The 19421-nt window shown below is 41.0% G+C and overlaps 1 protein-coding gene across 5 annotated transcripts in view; it reads right to left on the reverse strand.

The window, feature by feature from the left end:
- Window positions 1-1835: 1835 nt before the first annotated feature.
- The window catches only part of ZEB1 (zinc finger E-box binding homeobox 1), a 102446-nt gene continuing 84860 nt past the window's right edge, over window positions 1836-19421 (reverse strand). For 2 of the 5 annotated variants that reach the window (XM_054390178.1, XM_054390176.1), the window contains 7 exons: window positions 16138-16200; window positions 14830-14991; window positions 12883-13085; window positions 9325-9430; window positions 5863-7664; window positions 4106-4286; window positions 1836-2485 (listed from right to left, as the gene is read on the reverse strand). In XM_054390178.1, the coding sequence (XP_054246153.1) occupies window positions 1944-2485; window positions 4106-4286; window positions 5863-7664; window positions 9325-9430; window positions 12883-13085; window positions 14830-14991; window positions 16138-16200 (3059 nt within the window). In that variant the 3' untranslated portion in view covers window positions 1836-1943. Of the gene's footprint in view, window positions 2486-4105; window positions 4287-5862; window positions 7665-9324; window positions 9431-12882; window positions 13086-14829; window positions 14992-16137; window positions 16201-18875; window positions 18892-19421 lie in introns of all 5 variants that reach the window. The other 3 variants (XM_054390174.1, XM_054390175.1, XM_054390177.1) reach the window with 3 other exon arrangements.

The raw sequence follows: 19421 nt of genomic DNA on the forward strand, positions 1-19421 counted from the left end.
ACTAGAAAATGACCATGATGTAACAAGGAACTTAAAAATGAAGTTTCAGGTTTGTAACATACATACATGAATACAGGAACAAATTGGCACAAAAATGTTAAACGTTGTTCCCAACACTGTTTATAAGGTTATTCTAATTTGGCTTACTAAGGAAATGAGAGTTTTTATGGTTAGACTAATCTCTTAATAAAACTGCAGAGCATCATGCTATTAGTCACACAGTGAAATTCAAAATTTAAGAGCTTTTATATTAAAAACTGGGTAAAGGTAAAATGAATTGATTGCAATTGTAAAATTAATACATTCCCATTTTAATTCTTCTGTTCTACAGTCCAAGGCAAGTATAAATGTTAACATAACACTGTTAAATCAAATCTCAATGCAAGAGAACCGATTGCATCTCTACTTTAAATCTTATCAACTTTCCAAATTTTCATACTAAAATATATTATTGTATTAATACAAACTACAGTATTATACACTACACTGTGTAATAAATAAAGAAATATAAAAATAAGACACATAAATATAAAAGTTTTCTAAAACTAAAAAGGTACATATGTCAGTAAGAAGGGTATTAATACTGCCAGGTTTGAAGACATACAGTACAAAATGTTGCACAGATCTATAAACTAAAAGAAATAAAATAATACTGATAGGTAAAAATCAGCTAACATTGTTAATAAATGGGGTCCATAATAACTAACATTTGAAAATACTTATGAGCCAGATAACATGTCATGTATGTGTCTGAAATTAAAAGTAAACCAATAAAGCAATAAAGCAGATTAGAAAATTTCCCTTGTAATTATTGTAGAGAAATTCTGCAAGTCAGGTATTAACCCAAAACACCACCAAATAATTAAATAATGAAATATACCCAGTGTTCTTACTTCTCTGATGGCTGAGTGTTTTTTTCCCCATGATTAGTTTAGAAGTTTGATACAAATCAACAAATGCTAGTTATTGTAGGCCACATATTGGATAAAGGCTGCTTCCAGCCTTCGTAATACTGATAAATGGCACTTACAGCACACAGGTCTTGCATAAGGCCAAAGGAGATACAAAGCTTCATATCATATCCTTCATATGGTTACTACATACTCCAAACACAATTACAAACACTGATTTTGACGACTTTGCTGTCCTTACCAGTATCAACACTGTTAGTCCCTGCAATCAGAACTCAACGACAATCTTTTCAACTACATTTTTATCACATGAGTAAGAAACTCCAGTTCTTCTATCATCTGCTCTCTTAAGGCTAACAATACACTTTAAATGATAATATGCTCTACTACAACACCTAATGTCATAAACTGCTACCTGCCAGGTTGAATTTACCAAGGTAGCCAAGCATTGTTTGCAACTGCATTACAGGTTTCTGCAAAAGGGAATTTTGTAGTGCAGAAGTTCTCACATTTTGAAAACATAAGAAAATACTGAAGTGGATTTAGGAAATGTTTTACCATTAAAACAAAACAAAACGAAACAAAACCAAAACAAAAAAAAAAAATCAGTCATATAAATCTCTCCCAATTGTACAGCTTAAAAATGAACCAACTTAAGAATGAAAATTAATACTGATAAAACAAATGATGCCAGATGCTTGTCTAATAAATCAGGTTTCCTACAACCTGTTAAATCTTTGCTTCCAGAGTCACTGTATTTTTCTAATCTGCTTCATGTTACAAACTTGTTCCTAACTTTGAAAACTGTGTGAAAAATTACTAAGTTTGAGGTTCAGGCACACCTGGATTTCTTTTTTTCTTTTCTTTTTTTTTTTCTTTTTCTTTTTTTACATATATATTTTTTTACACAGTAGTGACCAGAAATCACAGTATGCAGGCTACTGCGTTTCCATGAAAAGCATGTATAATATAGAACCAACTTCATTACCAACTTTTTTTTTTTTCCTTATAGAAAAAAGGATCCTTTTAGCTTTATTTGTTTTTCTCTTCTGGCACCTGCCCATTATTCTGTATAACCTCTGGTTCTGCATTGCTTGCTTCATTTACAGCTTCGTCATTCTTTTTACCTTCATTTTTCCCTTCTTCTTCCTCTTCTTCTTCATCCTCTACTTCTTGTAGTTTCCTACATTCTTTTTCTTCCTGAAGTCCTTCTATTTCTTTTTCTTCCTCCTCCTCTTCCTCTTTTTCACTGTCTTCCTCTTCTTCCCTGGTTAAACTCTCTCTCTCATCCGAGTCAATCTGCGATGGGGATGCCCTGGCACCAGCGTGCTCATTGTTGAGCACCTCCTGGCCTGTCTCCTCCTGCTCCGTGCTGTCACGCTCTTCTGCCTCCCTTTTGCAGTAGGAGTAGCGATGATTCATGTGTTGAGAGTAAGACCCCGAGTGTGAAAACCTTTTTCCACACTTGTCACATTGGTAGGGCTTCTCCCCAGAGTGCAGTCGCATGTGTTCGATCAAATGGTGTTTGTGTTTGAATGCTTTTTTACAGATTCCACACTCGTGAGGCCTTTTACCTACAAAATAAAGCACAAGCAATTGGACGCCTGCTAGCTGAAGCTGTGAAGAACTGACACTGCTGTTTTCATCACACAATGGTGTTGGTGAAAGGACAACCAAGAATTAACCATTCTGTTTAATAAGACTCCTGCATTGCCAGCCTGACTTTCTCATCTCAGCCCAAAGGGCAAGGGTGCACTGTCACGATTATGAGGGTAACTCATTAAGGTTTTTCAGGACAGTTGACCATCAAAGGACAAACAGATTCTTAGATGTAAATTTTAGCACAAAATAAGTACAAATATAAGTAAATTAGAAAAGAAGAAGTTTTTCTGATTCAAAAGCATTTTAACTTCTCTATATTGATGGAGTAATTAATTCCACAGTTTTTCTGTTGCTTTTTGTGAATCGAGGAAGGCAAAAAGTAAATAATTCTAAAATCTAGGTTGGCACAGGCCTTATATACAAAAGTTGTTGGCACATTTATTAACAAGAAAAATCTGCTTTATTTCACTTAGTTCTCTTTCTGCCCTGTTTTCCAGTTTTCTACTTTGCTGCCTTGTTTTTAGAGCCTCTTATAAACATAGCAGGAGCCTAGTAATGTTATTTTGGTTTCAACACTCCAAGCTGTTAACACAAAATAACTTTGCACAGTCTTAACCCAGACATGAAGGACACAGACAAGAAGACAGCAGTTTTTTCGTCCCAGTACACAGATATCAATGCCTCCATGTCAGATTATGCCAAACAAGCAGTGAGGTGAGAGCTGTTCCCTCTTGCCAAATAACAAATGATGGGATGAGAGGAAACAGCCTCAGGTTGTGCCAGTTGAGGTTTAGACTGGATATTAGGAAAGATTTCTTCACTAGAAGGGTTGTCAAGCATTGGAATAGGTTGCCCAGGGAAGTGGTTGAGTCACCATCCCTAGAGATATTTAGGTGTGTTCAGATGTGGTGCTTAGCGCCATGGGTTAGTGGTGGACTTGGCAGTGTTAGCTAACAGTTGGGACTGATGACTTTTTTTTTAAGACATCACAGAAGAAATAAGCAACAGTTATTATTAAAAAGACCACAGATACCAGAATTGGAACCAAAAGGAAGAACTATGAGAAATTAAATATAAAAATAAAAGCCACAAGGGTGTTCTTTCGGAGTTAGATTCCATGCCTAAGGAATGGCTGTTAAAACATTTCAGATCACTACAAATGTGGCTCAATCTGCAAGTCCCTCATGTTAGAGAGAGACACACTGCCTTTCATACAAACTATCATTCACAGAACACAACCACCCTTCTCCTTAATTTATGACTTCTATTTATAACCAGGCAAGGTAAATCTGAAGTAATATATCCTCGATTACAGGTTGCGGCTGGCAGACGACTGTCCATGAGGCAGATGGAAGAAACTCTTCTTTTTTTCTACTCAGGGTTTTAGGTCTTACAAATTAAAAAGAACATGGAATTGCAGTTGTGTTCCCAACAGATATACAACACACAGGATTGTAAACAAAGCTGAGCACAGATGCTAATCAGGACTATTGCACTTCCCTACAGTTTCTGAGAACTGAATTCCAGTTGAGATTATCAGTTACACACTACCAAAGAGATAATGATCTGAATCTGCTTTTCCTAGTACATACCTGTGTGTTCATACTTGTGTCTCAATAATGAACTGCTCTTCTGGAATATTTTGTCACATAAATCACATGCATACATCCCGTTCTCTGTCTTTCTCATCTTTTTCTTTGGGGGTGTTGAATCAGAATCATTTTGATCTTCTACATTCGATACTCCTTCTGAGCTAGTGTCTTGCCTTTCATCCTTAAGAAAAATCATGAAACAGGTTGAGTTCAATTAAAAAAAAAAAGGCACTGATGCAGCACATAATTTATAAAAGCAAGCTGAAGCTGCACTGTTATTCTCATTCAATTCCATAAACAGCCAAGCAAGACCGTTTAGACTTACACAAAAAACCCCACAAATAATAACAATCCTCTGCTGCACTGCTGTGCTTTGCAATCCCTGCCACCATACAGATGCAGAATTCTTACTGGAGCTGACTTTAATCAGATCCAAATCTGACTGTTGGCCAGGTCCAAGCTACACTGACACATCACATTTAGGGTTCCTAAAATAAAGGCAACTTTAGGAAGGAAAAGAAGATTACAGACCTATGAAGTACCTAAGCTGGAAGAGCAAATTTGGTATCTAACTGCATTTAAACTAATGTTTGTCACCTGCATTTTGCTACCCTGTGGATCTGGTGGAAGTTAAGACTACTTTTTGGTGAAGTTTTCACAAAAAGCTATTTAAGCTACTGTTTGAATTTGCATATTTGACTGCCCTCTTCCTCATAAAACTACCACAAATACACCTGAACGCAAGATATGGGGGAATTTCGAATGTTTCACTAAGGAAAAGTTAAAAATACCATAACTGTTGTCTATTTCTAAGCATTTCAAGGGCTGCAGCTCACCTGTAAGAAGCCCAATATTATCTGCTGGTTTCAGCAATATCACTACAGACAGACTTGATTTATTGCATATCAAAGCTGAACAGAAAAATGTACAAGTTAGCAAACTCAAATATTGTGTCTCTCAAACTGTACCGTATAAACAACCTTGTAACTCTTCAATGCTCCTCAAACTCCAGCAATACAGATGCCTGTTTAAAATGCTGAAGAGCCAGCTTCTTAGATTTAACTAGAAATGCTCAGTCTTTACATGGGCCACTTTACTGTGCTGCTCTGTCCTTACCTCAGCACACACAGGTCTTTCTCAGGAGGACTGACTCTGATTAAATCACATCTGGACAAATCCAAGGAGAAATGGGGCAGGATACAGGACTGACAGGTGAAGAAGACAAATACCTGCCTGACTTTTGATTGAGAACACATCTGAATTTTGTTTAAATACCATTATGGTGTAGGATGAATCCAGCTGCTCTGCAAGTCAGGAAAGCAGAGCGGTGTGAAGGGAGTAGCCAAAAGTTCCAAAGAGTTTATTTGCTGGATGTGGGGAAAGAGACACAGAGCCAGCAAGAAACACAAGCCATGGCTTTCAATTGCTTTGCAAGCAGGAGAATTGGACTGCCTTTAAAATAGTGAGCACTGACGACCTAGAAGACACTTCTGAATGACAGACTCTGGCAAAGAACTGACTTGTCCATGCACAGAACTGGACAATTTATGCAGTCTGGACTCAAGCTGCCTGCGCTAACTAGTCTTGCAGGGGACTTGAGAGTAACATCATCTACCCATCCCCAATGAAGCCGAATAAACCTGACAGCTCACACTGACATTTTTATTTCATTTATCTTGACAGTTTTCTGTCAGCTGAGCGTGGATACAGAGTGCAGGCATCATACACAAGATACAGGAATGCAGGGACTGCAGTACCTGATTTCCATTGGCTTGGGTCTGTTTTGGAGGTGTTTCTTGAACTGCAGGGCTAACTGTAGTAGAGTACGTATAAGCAACCTGTGGAATCAAAATGGTTTGCTTATTGGCAGCAAGAGCTCTCAAGCATGGGACACTGTTCTGGTCAGCAATGGCAACTATTGTAGGTAGCTGGGCAGTGACTGTAGGTATAGCAATATTTATGGGATTGGCACTTGGTGGGATAACATTTACAATAGGATCAGAGTCTGTAACACTGTTGTCCTTTTGTGGTTCTTTTTTTGCACAAGTTAAGTTCAAAGGTTCTTCTTGGACAGAATAAACACTGTTCTGGTAAACACTAGTTATGGTAGATCTTTCCAAGAGCTCTCCTTGTTGCTTTGGTAGCGAAAGGTCAAGAGGTTCGACTTGTGGCTCTTCTTGTGCACCCTCTGCTGTGCACGTGTAACCCTGTGAATTTCTGGCTGAGGAAAGGTTTAGTGGCGACGGGGACGGTGTGCTACTGCGTGAGCCATTTAGAGCTGACTCCCCTGGCAAAGTCTCGGCTTTGATTGTACTGCCAGGATTCTGTGGCTTAGCTGTGCTGCTCTGGGGCTCACTGACATTTGTGGCCGCTGCCTGATCGTCGTTACCTGCGGGACTGCTTAACTTCACTTGTTCAGGAGAAGACGGTCCAGAGGACTGCACAGAAATTTGTCCAGCTTGCATTTTTTCAAACCACTTTTTTACCACGTCCAGGGGCAAGTTTACTGAATCGGCAATTTTCGAAAGCTCTTCTGCGCTCGGTTGTGCATTTAATGCATAATAGGCTTTTAAGAGCGATAAAAGGTTCTTTAAGGGTGGCTGACCAGGAGATAAGTTGTTCTCCCCAGTTTCTGATGGGACAGGGGAGCTGGGCTTCTCAGCTTCTGTTCCACCAGGCTGAGGAGGATTTTTTGTTTCATAGTGCTTTAATTCTTGAAGTGCATTAAGATCTCCTGGACAATCATCACAAAGAAGACAAGTGCTATCATTGGTCTCTCCTTCACAGTTCTTATCTTTCTCAGACTTCACTGTAAGATCTTCTGGTAATTTCTCATTTTTGCAACTATTTGCAGGAACAGAGTTCTCTTTTTTTAGGTTTTGTGGAACAACCTGAAGTTGACTTGGCTGCTCCAAGCTGTAGTTGATGATAATTTTGGTTGTCCCATCTTGGTCAACCAAAGGAAGACTGATAGCTGAAATGAGGGAATGGCCAGCTTGTTGTATAGATGCATTGCTGATTGTTTCTTGTTCTTTGGATGCAAGATTTGCATGATTGTTTTCCAATACTTGCCTTATTACATTACCATCCACTGCCACTTTAAGTACATTTTGAATGTCACTTAAGTTGATGCTTATGGGAGACACCAGACCTACTGTTGGTAGAACAACAGCTTGCACCACACCCTGAGGAGAACTGGTTGCCTGCAATGGGCTACCACCACTAAAAACCCCATTCTGCAAAGGGGTCGAACAATTAATTCCTGAAGCAACCACTATGGGCTTGAATTCATAATCCACAGGTTCAGTTTTAATTTGGTTAACAGGAAGTTGCTCTTGCAAGGGCTTGTTTTCTATCTTTTGTCGTATCTGTGGTCTTGCTGGGCTACCTGGTGATGCAGAAAGGGAAGGGGAGGAGCACTGAGACGTCTTGAGCCCCGAGCGGGCTCGACCATTCACGGGCATCAAACCAATACACTTCTTACTGCTTATGTGGGAACTGTATGAACCAGAATGGGAAAAACGCTTCTTGCAGTTTGGGCACTCATATGGCTTCTCTCCTACAGACAGACAAATAGAGAGAAAAGGTATATGCAGGATTTTACTAGGTTATACCATAACTTCAGCAAGCAATAGTGACTAGAAAAGAATGCATCAAAATGAGCCCTCAAAAAAACCCAAACAAACTTGGCAAAAACCAATCAAACCCCCCAACCTACACAGTGAATTGAACAGTAAAAGTAATGACGTCATCTATAAATCTGAACCTAGGGTCCTTTAATAAGCTTGTGATCCACTAACAGGTATAGGATGAAGCCCACATGATCATGCCATGTTGCAGTATTTCCCAGTACCTACATTCCACATAAATGAGTCTACAGGATACTTGCAGATTTCATTAAACTCCATCAAGTTGTACCACTACTAACTTTAGTATCACTACTAACTTCAGAAGCTGCAAAGACTACTTCAGAATGGACAAAAAAAGTAGAATATGATTAACTGAAGAACTAATGCCATCAAATTAAATCATAATTGTGTAAGGAGTTATGCATGTTCTATTGTGGCAAACCCAAATGCAAAATATCCATCTCTCCCTACAATACTCATCTGGTGAAAACCAGTCAAAGTCTAGGTAAAGGGAAAACAGATGTAGAAGACAGATGTATGTTTGCCTTCAGAGATGAACATCAGCTTAAATCTCCAGGAAGAGGCACACCACTACGCAACCACTACACCCTGTGCTACAGAGGAAAAAAAGATTCAAAGCAGCTGGCTTGCTTCAGACTGCAAAGTGTTGACTGAGGCTTTCCCACTCACAGGCACAGGAAATGCAATGAAGATGATGTTTGCTGAAGAAAGACTTGTAAGTGAGGATTTATTTTATTGCTATTATGTCTGAGCAACTAACAAGAAAGGAATAGATGGCCTAAAAACTTCTTTTCAGACTTTCTGCCAATGGGTAAATTTGGGTTGAAACAGAAACTGAGAATCTTTTTTGAATGACCACATTTAAATGGAACTGGTTGCCCAGGGAGTTCATGGGTGACCCCTCCCTGGAGGTGTTCAAAGTTAGGCTGGATGAGGCTTTGAGCAACCTGGTCTAGTGGAAGGTGTCCCTTCCCATGGCAGGGGGGTTGGAACTGGATGACCTTTAAGGTCCCTTCCAACCCAAACCATTCTATGAATCTACGAACTTACTGTTCTATCTTAAAATATATTCTGTATTAAATTTCTCATAAATTGGAGCTTTTCTTACAAACTGAAACTGTTGTGACAGTATATTCTGATCCTGAGACTATTTTAATATCAATAGTTTAAAGGATGACAATCATAGCCACAGTAGGAAGTGTAGTACTTATGTCCCAATTATTATTGATTAAAATTTTCTAGCACGGCTCCTAACATGCTGAATGACCTCCAAGCACCAATAAAAAAACAGGCAAGTGAAAGACAACCAGAAGGATGCCTCTGTCACTAGTGAAGTTATCCTTAACTGTCAAAGCCTAAGCTGCAACTGTAAATCCTCTTGAGTTATTCCCCATATTTCCTGTGCACAGCTGAAGGCTACACTCAGTGCTTACAGAGTCCCAGAGGGCAAAAAAAAACAAGGGCAACATTAGTATTTTAAACTTAGACTTACAAGACTTATATTACATCAAAGCTATAAAGAGTAGAAATGGCAAGATGAGTACACAACTCAATGCTGGGTTTATTTACCACTGTGGATTCGTAGGTGCTCCTTTAGGTGATGTTTATATTTAAAAGCTTTTCCACATTCAGTGCACTTGAACTTTCGATTACCACTGGACTGCGTCACATGTCTCTGTAAGAGAGAATTTGTAATGATTGCAGAGGACAGCAGGCAGGAAAAGCATCTTGGATTTTCACATGGCACCACAGACAGCACAATACAAAACTGAAAAGAATCAATCATGATTTGAAGAGACTGAAGGTGGTATGTGTTATGCATGGAACAGAAACAGATTAGTAGTCAGGTTACAAGTGAACCACATGTATCTTCTGAAGCAATCTGGTAGAGTGAAAACAAAAATAAAACAGCCCCAAAATATATTTGTCCTTTCTCCTAACTTCAGATGAAGCGTGCACTGAGACATGTTATGCGAGTAGGAAGTTCCAGGATGCACACTAATGCTACTTGTGAAAGCAAAAACCCCCAAGAGAAACCCCAAGCCCACCACCCACAGAATATGTCACACAGGACAGAGGAAACATTAAAGCTTCTAAAAGCCTGTTTAAAGTTTAATCAGTTGACTTGATTTTTCCATTTACATGCTTCCAAGTGCTTACTGTTGGCCTTGGATTCCTCTATGTAATGATGCCATAGGATTGCTCAAGAGAAGACGGCTCAGTGACAACAAAGGCACTCTCACATACAAATAATTCTCAAAATAAGTGCAAAGAAACTGAATTAAAACAAATAATAACGTGGAGGGGCTTCTCAAGTACACAACACCACACCCCTTCACTATTTGCACTGAAGATCAAGAGAAATGATTCTGCCACATTGCTCTGGTAAGACCTCACCTGGAATACTGAATCCAGCTCTGGAACCCTCAACACAGGAGGGCCATGGATCTGATAGAGCAGGTCCAGAGAAGGACCACAAGATGACTGGGGGCTGGAGCACCTCTGTTACAAGGACAGGCTGAGGGAGCTGGGGTTGTTCAGCCTGCAGAAGAGAAGGCTCCAGGGAGACCTCAGAGCAGTCTTCCAGTACTTAAGGGGGGCTACAAGAAAGCTGCAGAGGGACTGTTTGCAAAGGCCTGAAGTGATAGGACAAGGGGTTATGATTTGAAATTAGAGAAGAGCAGGTTTAGGTTGGATGTTAGGAACAAGTTCTTTATCATGAGTGCAGTGGAACACTGGAGCAGGTTGCTCAGGCAGGTAGATGAGGCCCCATCCCTGGAGATATTCAAGATTAGGCTCAAGAAGGCTCTGAGCAACCTGCTCTAGTGGAGGATGTCCCTGCTGACTGCAGGGGGGTTGGACTAAATATCTCTGGAGGTGCCTTCCAACCCCTAGCATTCTGTGATTCTGTGTGATTCTGTCAAAGAGCGGTGGGGCGTTCCTACACCTCAGTCTGATCTGCTTTGGCAGCAGTGCTGAAAGCAGACGCTCACCCAGTGCTGAGGTTATTCCCTGACTGTAGACACAGCAACTGGGAGACAGGATCTGCGCTGGAGAAGTGAGGATGAATAGAAAGGCAGGATGCTGTTACTGTTCTGACTTAGGCCTCTAGATCTGAAGAACTCTCAGCTGTGCAGTTTGCTGGATGAGTCTGATCACTCTGCTACGAGATGTGCTGCCCAAATTATCAACCCTCCCTGTTCTACACCTTGTCCTCCTTCGTAGGATGCAGATGTTAACAGAAGACAAATTGAAATGAGATAATGTAAATTGCTTCCAAGTACTCTAATGTGACAGCTCCCATGGGATAAGCATTTGGTTAAGCTGCAGTTTTCACCTCTCAGCAGACACTGCTCCCATTCTCCTTGGGGTGGGCTCCTTCCCACCTCCTGCTAAGCTCTGCAGTGAGGTCTCCACTCTGACTTATCTTGATTAGCACTTGACCCTTATTCCAAAGTTTGTCAGCTGTCTTTTGCTAGCCCACACAGCTTTTCAGCTTTGGTGAACTGCCTCTTGAAGATGATCTAGATAACTGTGCCTAACTTTCTGCATTTCACTTTAATGATCCAACTTCAATCAGTCTGGAGGACCATGTCAGGATTTACTTAAGCTTGCAGAGAGTCAGTTACTACTGTTTGACTTGAGATTATACAAGTCCAAGGATCTCAGCATATATACAGCTACTGCAGATGCTGGACTACATAAATATTCAAGCTAAACATTAGTGCATGTATTCAGTCTGTCAGAAATGTTTCTGTTCCAGTCTTTAAAATTCAGTCTTCTGTGTCCAAGGCATGGAAGCCCGTATTTCTCTTATCACATTTTAAATTAGTTTTCCTGTTTTCCTGGTCATAGCTATAAGCTGCTTTGAACTTTCTGCTAGGTAGTGTCTCCATCTGTTTCACCTCACCTTCTTGTAATTCTTTATTCCACTTTCCTGCATCTGCCCTATACATTTCTTTTTTTATAAAACTGGGACATCCTCAGAGCTACTCTCCAGGATCTTCTTTAAAACTGAGCAATCATAACTCTTCTCTAAAGTATCATCTCTGATAGTTTCTCACCTTCCTTTTCTCAGATTGAAATGGTTTTTCCCCTTTCAGTACTGTTAAATCCATGCTTTTTTGTGCCTCTGATGTGTGATTTATTTTTTAATGCACTGTACAAAACTGCTGTTTTCTGCTCATTAAAGAATTAACCACAGCATTCAAAGAAGACTCCTCTGCATTCCTTTGAGGAGTCAAGAAGACACACCAGCATTAAGGTCTGTAACAGAATCACAGGACTTTCCCCACTAATGAGACGAAGGCAAATCACATCCTGGGCTGCATCAAAAGAAGCATGGCCAGCAGGTCAAGAGAGGTGATGCTGCCACTTTGCTCTGGTGAGACCTCACCTGGAGTACTGTGTCCAGCTCTAGAGCCCTCAACACAAGGGAGACAGGGACCTGCTGGAGTGGGTCCAAAGGAGGGCCACCAGGATAATCAGAGGGCTGGAGCACCTCTGCTATGAAGATAGGGTGAAAGAATTGGGGCTGTTCAGCTTGGAGAAGGTTCTGGAGAGATCTTATAGCAGCATTTCACAATATCTGAGGGCTACAGGAAGGCTGGGGAAGGAGTGTTTAGAAGGGCTTGTAGCAATAGGATAAGGGGCAATGGTTTTGAGTTGAGGCATAGGAAGTTCCAGGTAAACATGAGGAAAAAGTTTTTCCCTGTGAGGGTGACAGAACACTGGAACAGGCTGCCCAGGTGGGTTGTGGAGTCTCCTTCTCTGGAGACACTCAAAACCCACCTGGACGCATTCCTTTGTGACCTGCTCTAGGTGATCCTGCTCTGGTGGGGGGGGTGGACTGGATGATCTTTTGAGGTCCCTTCCAACCCCTAACATTCTGTGATTCTGTGAAACTTCCTAGATGAATGAAAACACAGGAAATCAGCTCTCATCCTTTGATAGCTATGGGAAAAGTCTGACTTCAACAGCCAACACAAGTGCATGCTCCAGGTCCGCGACCTCACCACGCAGGTAATCTGATGGGAGCAGTTTACTCGCTCTGCACACTTCTGCACACACAGCAAATCACAGCCTTGCTAGAAGGGACAATAAATCCTTAACTGAAATGGCACTTACTTGATCTCTTCCTGATTTGTGTGATGTCATGTGGCGGTCGAGCTGCGTCCTGTAGGCAAACGTGTAGCTGCACAAGGAGCAACTGAAGTTGTCTTCGTTCTTCTCGTGGCGGTATTTGATGTGTTCCTTCAGAGAGGTGAACCGCTTGTACCCTCGGTCACAGTACGGGCAGGTGAGCAGCTGGGAAAATGCATCAGGTGTTCCTACACAGGGGGCAACACACCATGTTTGAATACACCTAAGTGCCAAACTGACTACATCGTAGAATGGTTGAATGGCTTAGCTTGGAAGGGTCCTCAGAGATCATCTACTCCAACCTCCCTGCCATGAGAGATGCCTCTCAACTAGTCTTGGCTGCCCAAGGCCTCATCCAACCTAGCCTTAAATACCCACAGGGATGGGGCAGCAACAACCCCTCTGGGCAGCCTATTCTAGAGTCTTGCCATCCTCTTACTGAAGAACTTCTTTCTAAGATCCAGTCTAAACCTGCTCTCCCTCAGCTTCAAACTACTCCCCCTTGTCCTGTCACTAGACACCCTTATGAAAGTCCCTCTGCAGCCTTCCTGTAGGATCCCTTCAGGCACTGGAGGGCAGCAATAAGGTCCTCCCAGAGTCGTCTTTTCTCCATGCTGAACAACCACAGCTCCCTCAACTTATCCTCACAGCAGAGGTCTTCCAGCCCTTCAATCATCCTTGTGGCCCTCCTATGGATTCACTCCAACAACTCTGTGTCCTTCTTATAATGGGGGACACCAGAACTGGATGCAGTATTCAAGATGTGGTCTCACCAGAGCAGAGTAAAGGGCCAGAATCCTCTCTCTTGCCCTGCTGGCCACACTCTTCTTGATACAGGCTAGGATACAGTTTGCCTTCTGGACTGCATGAGTGCACTGCCAGCTCATGTTGAGCTTCTCATCAATCAACGCTCCCAAGTCTTTTTGTTCAGGGCTACTCTCAGCCCCCTCTGCACCCAGCCTGGATTTGTGCCTGGGATTGGCCTGACCCAGATGCAGGACCTTGCACTTCGACTTACCATGAACAGACTTGCTTTACATTTACATATATCACTGCAAGAAAAGATGCAGCTGCTAGGAGCTCCATTTGTTTTAGAAAAGGGTAAACAATCATTTATTTTTGTCCCCCAGTGTTCCATTACTAACTCCAGTTGCCCCAGAGTACACTGGAATCATCACAATAAGGATTACTCAAAATTGCACTTCTCAGTCAGTCCCTTGGACTTCCCAACACAGCTTCTCTGTGTGTATCTCTCTTTAAATAGTGGCCTGAAATTTGTGAAACATGGTTTAAGATTCAGTAATCTTTGCAGACCTGTTTAGCTCAATCACAGTCAATCCTCAAATCCTGTTTACAAATTTAAGTCTATCACTGACACATTTAATACTCATCCTGTTTTCAGCTCCTAAGGAGTAAATAATATTTTCAAGCTGCAGACAACATTTTTTCTTCCTTTTTACCTAACACAGAATTGCAAGTAAAAAGAGAACTGAAAAAATACAAACTAGAAATGTGGTTTCTAATTCTTATAGCTGGACTTGTTGGAATGGGTCCAGGAGGGCCACAAACCTGATCAGAGGGATAGAACACTTCTGGTTGCTCAGCCTGGAGAAAAGAAGGCTCTGGGGAGTAAGTGCTTCAAGTGCTTTCAGAACTTGAAGGAGGTTTATAAGAAAGATGGGGACTGATTTTTAATTCCAACTACATTAGGTTATCACTCAGGTACCCATACAACTGAATCCCAGTGCACATCTTGTTTCACAAAATCAAGTAGTAATGGTTTTGCATGGTGATACCATGCTCTTATACTTAGAAGATTTCTTTTCTCCCCAAAGTTACATGTATATGTATTGCTGGCTCCTAAAACACACAGATTACTACAAGTAGTTAGTACAACTTATTTCCTAAGAACCAAACTGCTGGTCTATTTACCATTTTCATCCTGACCACTAGCTTCTGGCGTGCCTTGTCTCTGGTCCTCCTCAGGTGCTTCAGGATAGATAACAGCTGTATCTTCTTGCTGAAGGAATTCTTCAACATTAGGGTCATGGTTTTGTTCATTTTCTGCATCAGAATCACATTCATCTTCTTTTACTAAGAGTGAAAAACACACAGAAGGCATGAAATGAGCAGTTTAAAAATAAGATTCAGTAATTCACGTCTCCAAATCACTCTCCAGCTGAGGATTTCAAAACTCTTTACAAATACTGGCATAGGTCAAGTTCTGTAAGATGCAAATTTTAAAACACAGAACCAGTGGAACAGTGACACTCAAAAATCTGGCTGGAGAGAGTTCAACAGAGAGCCATGAGGTTGACTGGGGGACTCGAACACCTCTGCTATGAAGAAAGACTGAGAGACCTGGGGCTGTTTAGTCTGGAGAGGAGAAGGCTGAGAGGGGATCTAATCAATGTCTATAAACCTCTGAAGGGTGGGTGTCAAGATGAAGGTGCCAGGCTCTTTTCTGTGGTGTCCAGTAATATTTCAAGGAACAACAGGAGCTTCCACCACAACATGAGGAGACACTTCTTATGGTGCCCTCACAGAGGCTGCCCAGATGGGTTTTGGAGTCTTGTTCTCTGAAGACTTTCAAAATCCACCTGGATGCGTTCCTCTATGACCTGCCCTAGGTGATCCTGCTTTGTCAGAGGGCTTGGACTCAGTGACCTCTGGAGGTCCCCTCCAATCCCTAACATTCTGTGATTCTGTGAAATAAGGTTTACCCTGATAACATCTAAATACTAGATAGTATAAAAGGCATTAAACTATTAGCCAGAGAAATGACAACATATCAAAAACCAGGGATTTTTTTGGTTCTGAAACTGAAGTACATGTTTTATATTGTCTTTTGTAGAATCAGTACAAACAGAGGATTTACTAGTATTAGCATATGTTGGTATATTCCTTATTAGTTTGAACCAGTATCTATTATATTCTATACAACTACCCCTAAGAACAGTGCTGCTTCTTGCTTTCTCTCAGGAGACAACTGGGGTCAGCCCTTCTGTGAGAAGACTGCTCTGGATCACTGGCCATCTACATCTCCCCACCCAGAGCAGCCAAAAGGAGCCCAGACATGCTCTACCTTAGCTAAAACACTGTTCACACTCTAGTGTGGAAGAGAAAGGGTTTTATAAAGGCAGGTGGAAGAATTTCAAAGATTTCAAAGGGATACTCACCCAGCCAAAATTCAATAGCACTTTATGAATAAGGGACTCAGATTAACAAACAAATAAATACCTGTACATCCAACTTCATCTGTCTGAGCTTCAGGCCCCAGGATTTCCTTTGTTTCTTTTCCAGCTGAAATAGTACATTTCACAAAAAGAAAACTTAATATTTAAAAACACACTCTGAATAACAACAACAAAAACCACACACATAACAACTTAGTATTTGAGTTATTTCTTCAACATTTTTTTCCACCTATGTATTGTTTAGGAGAATTGCATTCAAACACCATGTTATTTCCAAAATATGGACTGCAGAGCATTTCAGCAATGTGTAATCACCTGAACCACAAAGAAGAATTCAGGGGGACTTTATAACTGCCTCCAACACCTAAAGGGATCCTACAGAAAGGCTGGAGAGGGAACTTTTCATAAGGGTCTAGAGACAGGAAAACAGGGGATGGTTTGAAGCTGAGGGAGAGTAAATTTAGATTGGATCTTAGGAAGAAGTTCTTCAGTAAGAGGGTGGTGAGATTCTGGAATAGGCTGCCCAGGGAGGTTGTGGCTGCCTCTTCAATGAGGGTGGTCAAGGCCAGGTTGGATGAGGTCTTGGGCAGCCAAGTCTAGTTGAGAGGTGTTCCTGCTCATGGCAGGGAGGTTGGAGTAGATGATCTCTGAGGTTCCTTCCAATCTAAGCCATTCTATGATATTCCACAGCTAAAGAAACACAATTTTAAGCTGAAGCAACACTAACCACAAACCATTATTTGATGAGATGTAAAGATAGGAACAGCATTTCTGGATAGCAGAGCATAACAAAACAAATCTATTTACAGTATTTTCTCCAATTAGCAATTTTCAGAAATGATTGCTAATTTGCTGCTACTATCTGCAAACAGGTATCTAATATGTTCTCTTTGTTGTAAATTGTCTTGAAACCACTTAGGAGGCTGTGACTGCTTAAACAAAGAAGGACTTTAAAGACAAGCTCCTCATCAGATCAGCTGTGCAGTAGGAAAACACTTCACCTACAAATTCCAGTATTCAGTATGAGTTTGCAGCTACCAGACATCCACAGAACTAAGACTGTGGAGTCCACCTGCCTCTGAAACTCCACCAGCTCCTGCTGAGCTGCAGCATTCAAGGATGCAGAATGGAGGCTTGAACTCACTGCAGGTTGCTGGTTTAAATCCATAAACTGATCAAGTTGTTCCCAGCTTACGTTTGTTGGGTAGCCTGGGCTGGGAAGGTCCTACTGGAAAAACCACTATGGAAATTTCTGAAGGTCCCTGGCTTAAGGCAGGTGTGCATAGGAAAGCTGTGTTTGTTGCTTCTCTCCTTTATGAGGAGTAGCTCTGCTAATGTATGTGAAACTGAAGCATTATTTCACACCTTTATCATGGAAACGTTTCAGAGCTACACTGCAGAAAAAGAGTTAGATACTACAGGTGGTTAAACCACACAACTGCTATGAGCTGAAATGGCAACTATTACACTTCTGGTTACCTTACTGCACTCTACTTCAGTGCAGGGAAAAATCCTTTGGTTTGGCTTGCCAAACCCCTAGAAGATTCCATCTTACTAATTACAAGAGAAGTCATACTCCAGGAGATCTTCCAGTTCTCAGATAACACCAGCTTCCACAAAGGAAAAAACTGTTAATTCAGTCTACTTTGATACTTGCAGGTGGTCAGAAACAAGAAATATGCTTAAAAGGATGCCGTACCTCTTAAATCTTACTTAAGTCTTAATTGGCACCTAAAATCCCCCGCAACAATGTACATTTTATTGGTCAGTACTGGATTGTGACCTGGTTATATTTTTGGCTCATGATACCAAAGCCTTGGTTCAGAATTTGCAAGATGGATGGCTGCATGCAATGCAAACTGACAGCCAAAATTTAATTTCTTAAAACCAATCAGGATGCAAACCCACTATTTTTCCTTTGAAAAGGGTTACTGATTTCTCTCCATCATGAAATAGGCTCTGTGGAAGAGGGGGGAATATCAGTAAGTTATTACTCATTGTAATTTAAATTACAACGTCTCTAGAAAATTCTATTGGCTTCAGTACAAATAAGAGCTATGCTTCCCAAGGGAAAGTAAGGAATTTATGGCACTATAGATTAATCTCAGTGAAGTGATAAACTCTCTCAATTCTAATAATAATAACCTCTCTTTGGTACTGTCTCTTCCCAATATCTACATGAAGGAGCCCTTTTCCACAGGGGGTGATCTCTAACGCTGCAGGAATAATTAATCATTGGGCAAGTGTTAAGCAGAGCTCTATCTTTATAGCTACCCATGGTCCACACGCAAAGGCAACTTTGTAATTTTACCCTCAGAAGCCCAATTACCAATTACAGACTGCTGGGAAGAAAGGGAAAGGGATGTGATGATGAAGGAACAGATCTTAAGACACCCTTCCACCAAGCAGAAGTCACAGCACTGAATTCCAGAAGAAATTTGAGCTACCTGCTTACATACAGGTCTCCATGAATAGCATCTAGGGCGTGAATATCCATCTTGGCATTACATCTGGACATACCAGATAACTGTAAAACATGTTCTTGGACTTCAGGATCTCCTCATTGCTTATAAGCAGCTTCTTAGCCATATGGTGTGACTTCCTAGGGGTCAATGTTAATGATTTTCAAATGACAGGCAACAAAGGGTACTAACAATTAACATGTATGACACAATCACTGTGTCATAGGCTGACCATAAAAACCTCTGCATGGGTAAGGGAACTGATCAAATATAAAGCACTAGCAAAATGGCAATTTTGGTTGTACACAGAAAGACAAACTTCACAGCAATTTTCACTGCAGGGAAAGGAATCAATTCCAAAGCCCATCAAAAGAGTTTCTAATTGAAATTCTTTAGGGCTGATTTTCTGATATGCATGCAGCAAGCACCATTTACAGCTTACAATATTCCCTGCTTCTTTGCTTCAGTGAGTAAAAACTGCATCTAAAAGATGCCACACTTCTTTAGCCTTCCTCCCAAATTAAATGAATACAAAAGAGTACAGCAAACTTGCTCAGCAGCCCGTCACACTGGGAGAACAAAACCCATCTTACAGCACACAGGCTTGACCTCACGTTTTGAGCTGAAGGAAGTTTGTGAGTTGAAAGAATTTTGTGAGTTGAAGGAATTTTGTGAGTTGAAGGAATCTTAGTGAGTTGAAGGAATTTTGTGAGTTGAAGGAATCTTAGTGAGTTGAAGGAATTTTGTGAGTTGCAGGAAGATCTTAAAGAGAAAATATAACTTCATTAATTTTTAAAGGTTATTTCAAGGTCTAGACCTTTTTTTAAAATTTATTTTTCAAAGGCATTTCTTAGTTCTGAGCCTG

This window comes from Indicator indicator, chromosome 20, assembly GCF_027791375.1.
Source record: "Indicator indicator isolate 239-I01 chromosome 20, UM_Iind_1.1, whole genome shotgun sequence".
Taxonomy (NCBI): domain Eukaryota; kingdom Metazoa; phylum Chordata; class Aves; order Piciformes; family Indicatoridae; genus Indicator; species Indicator indicator.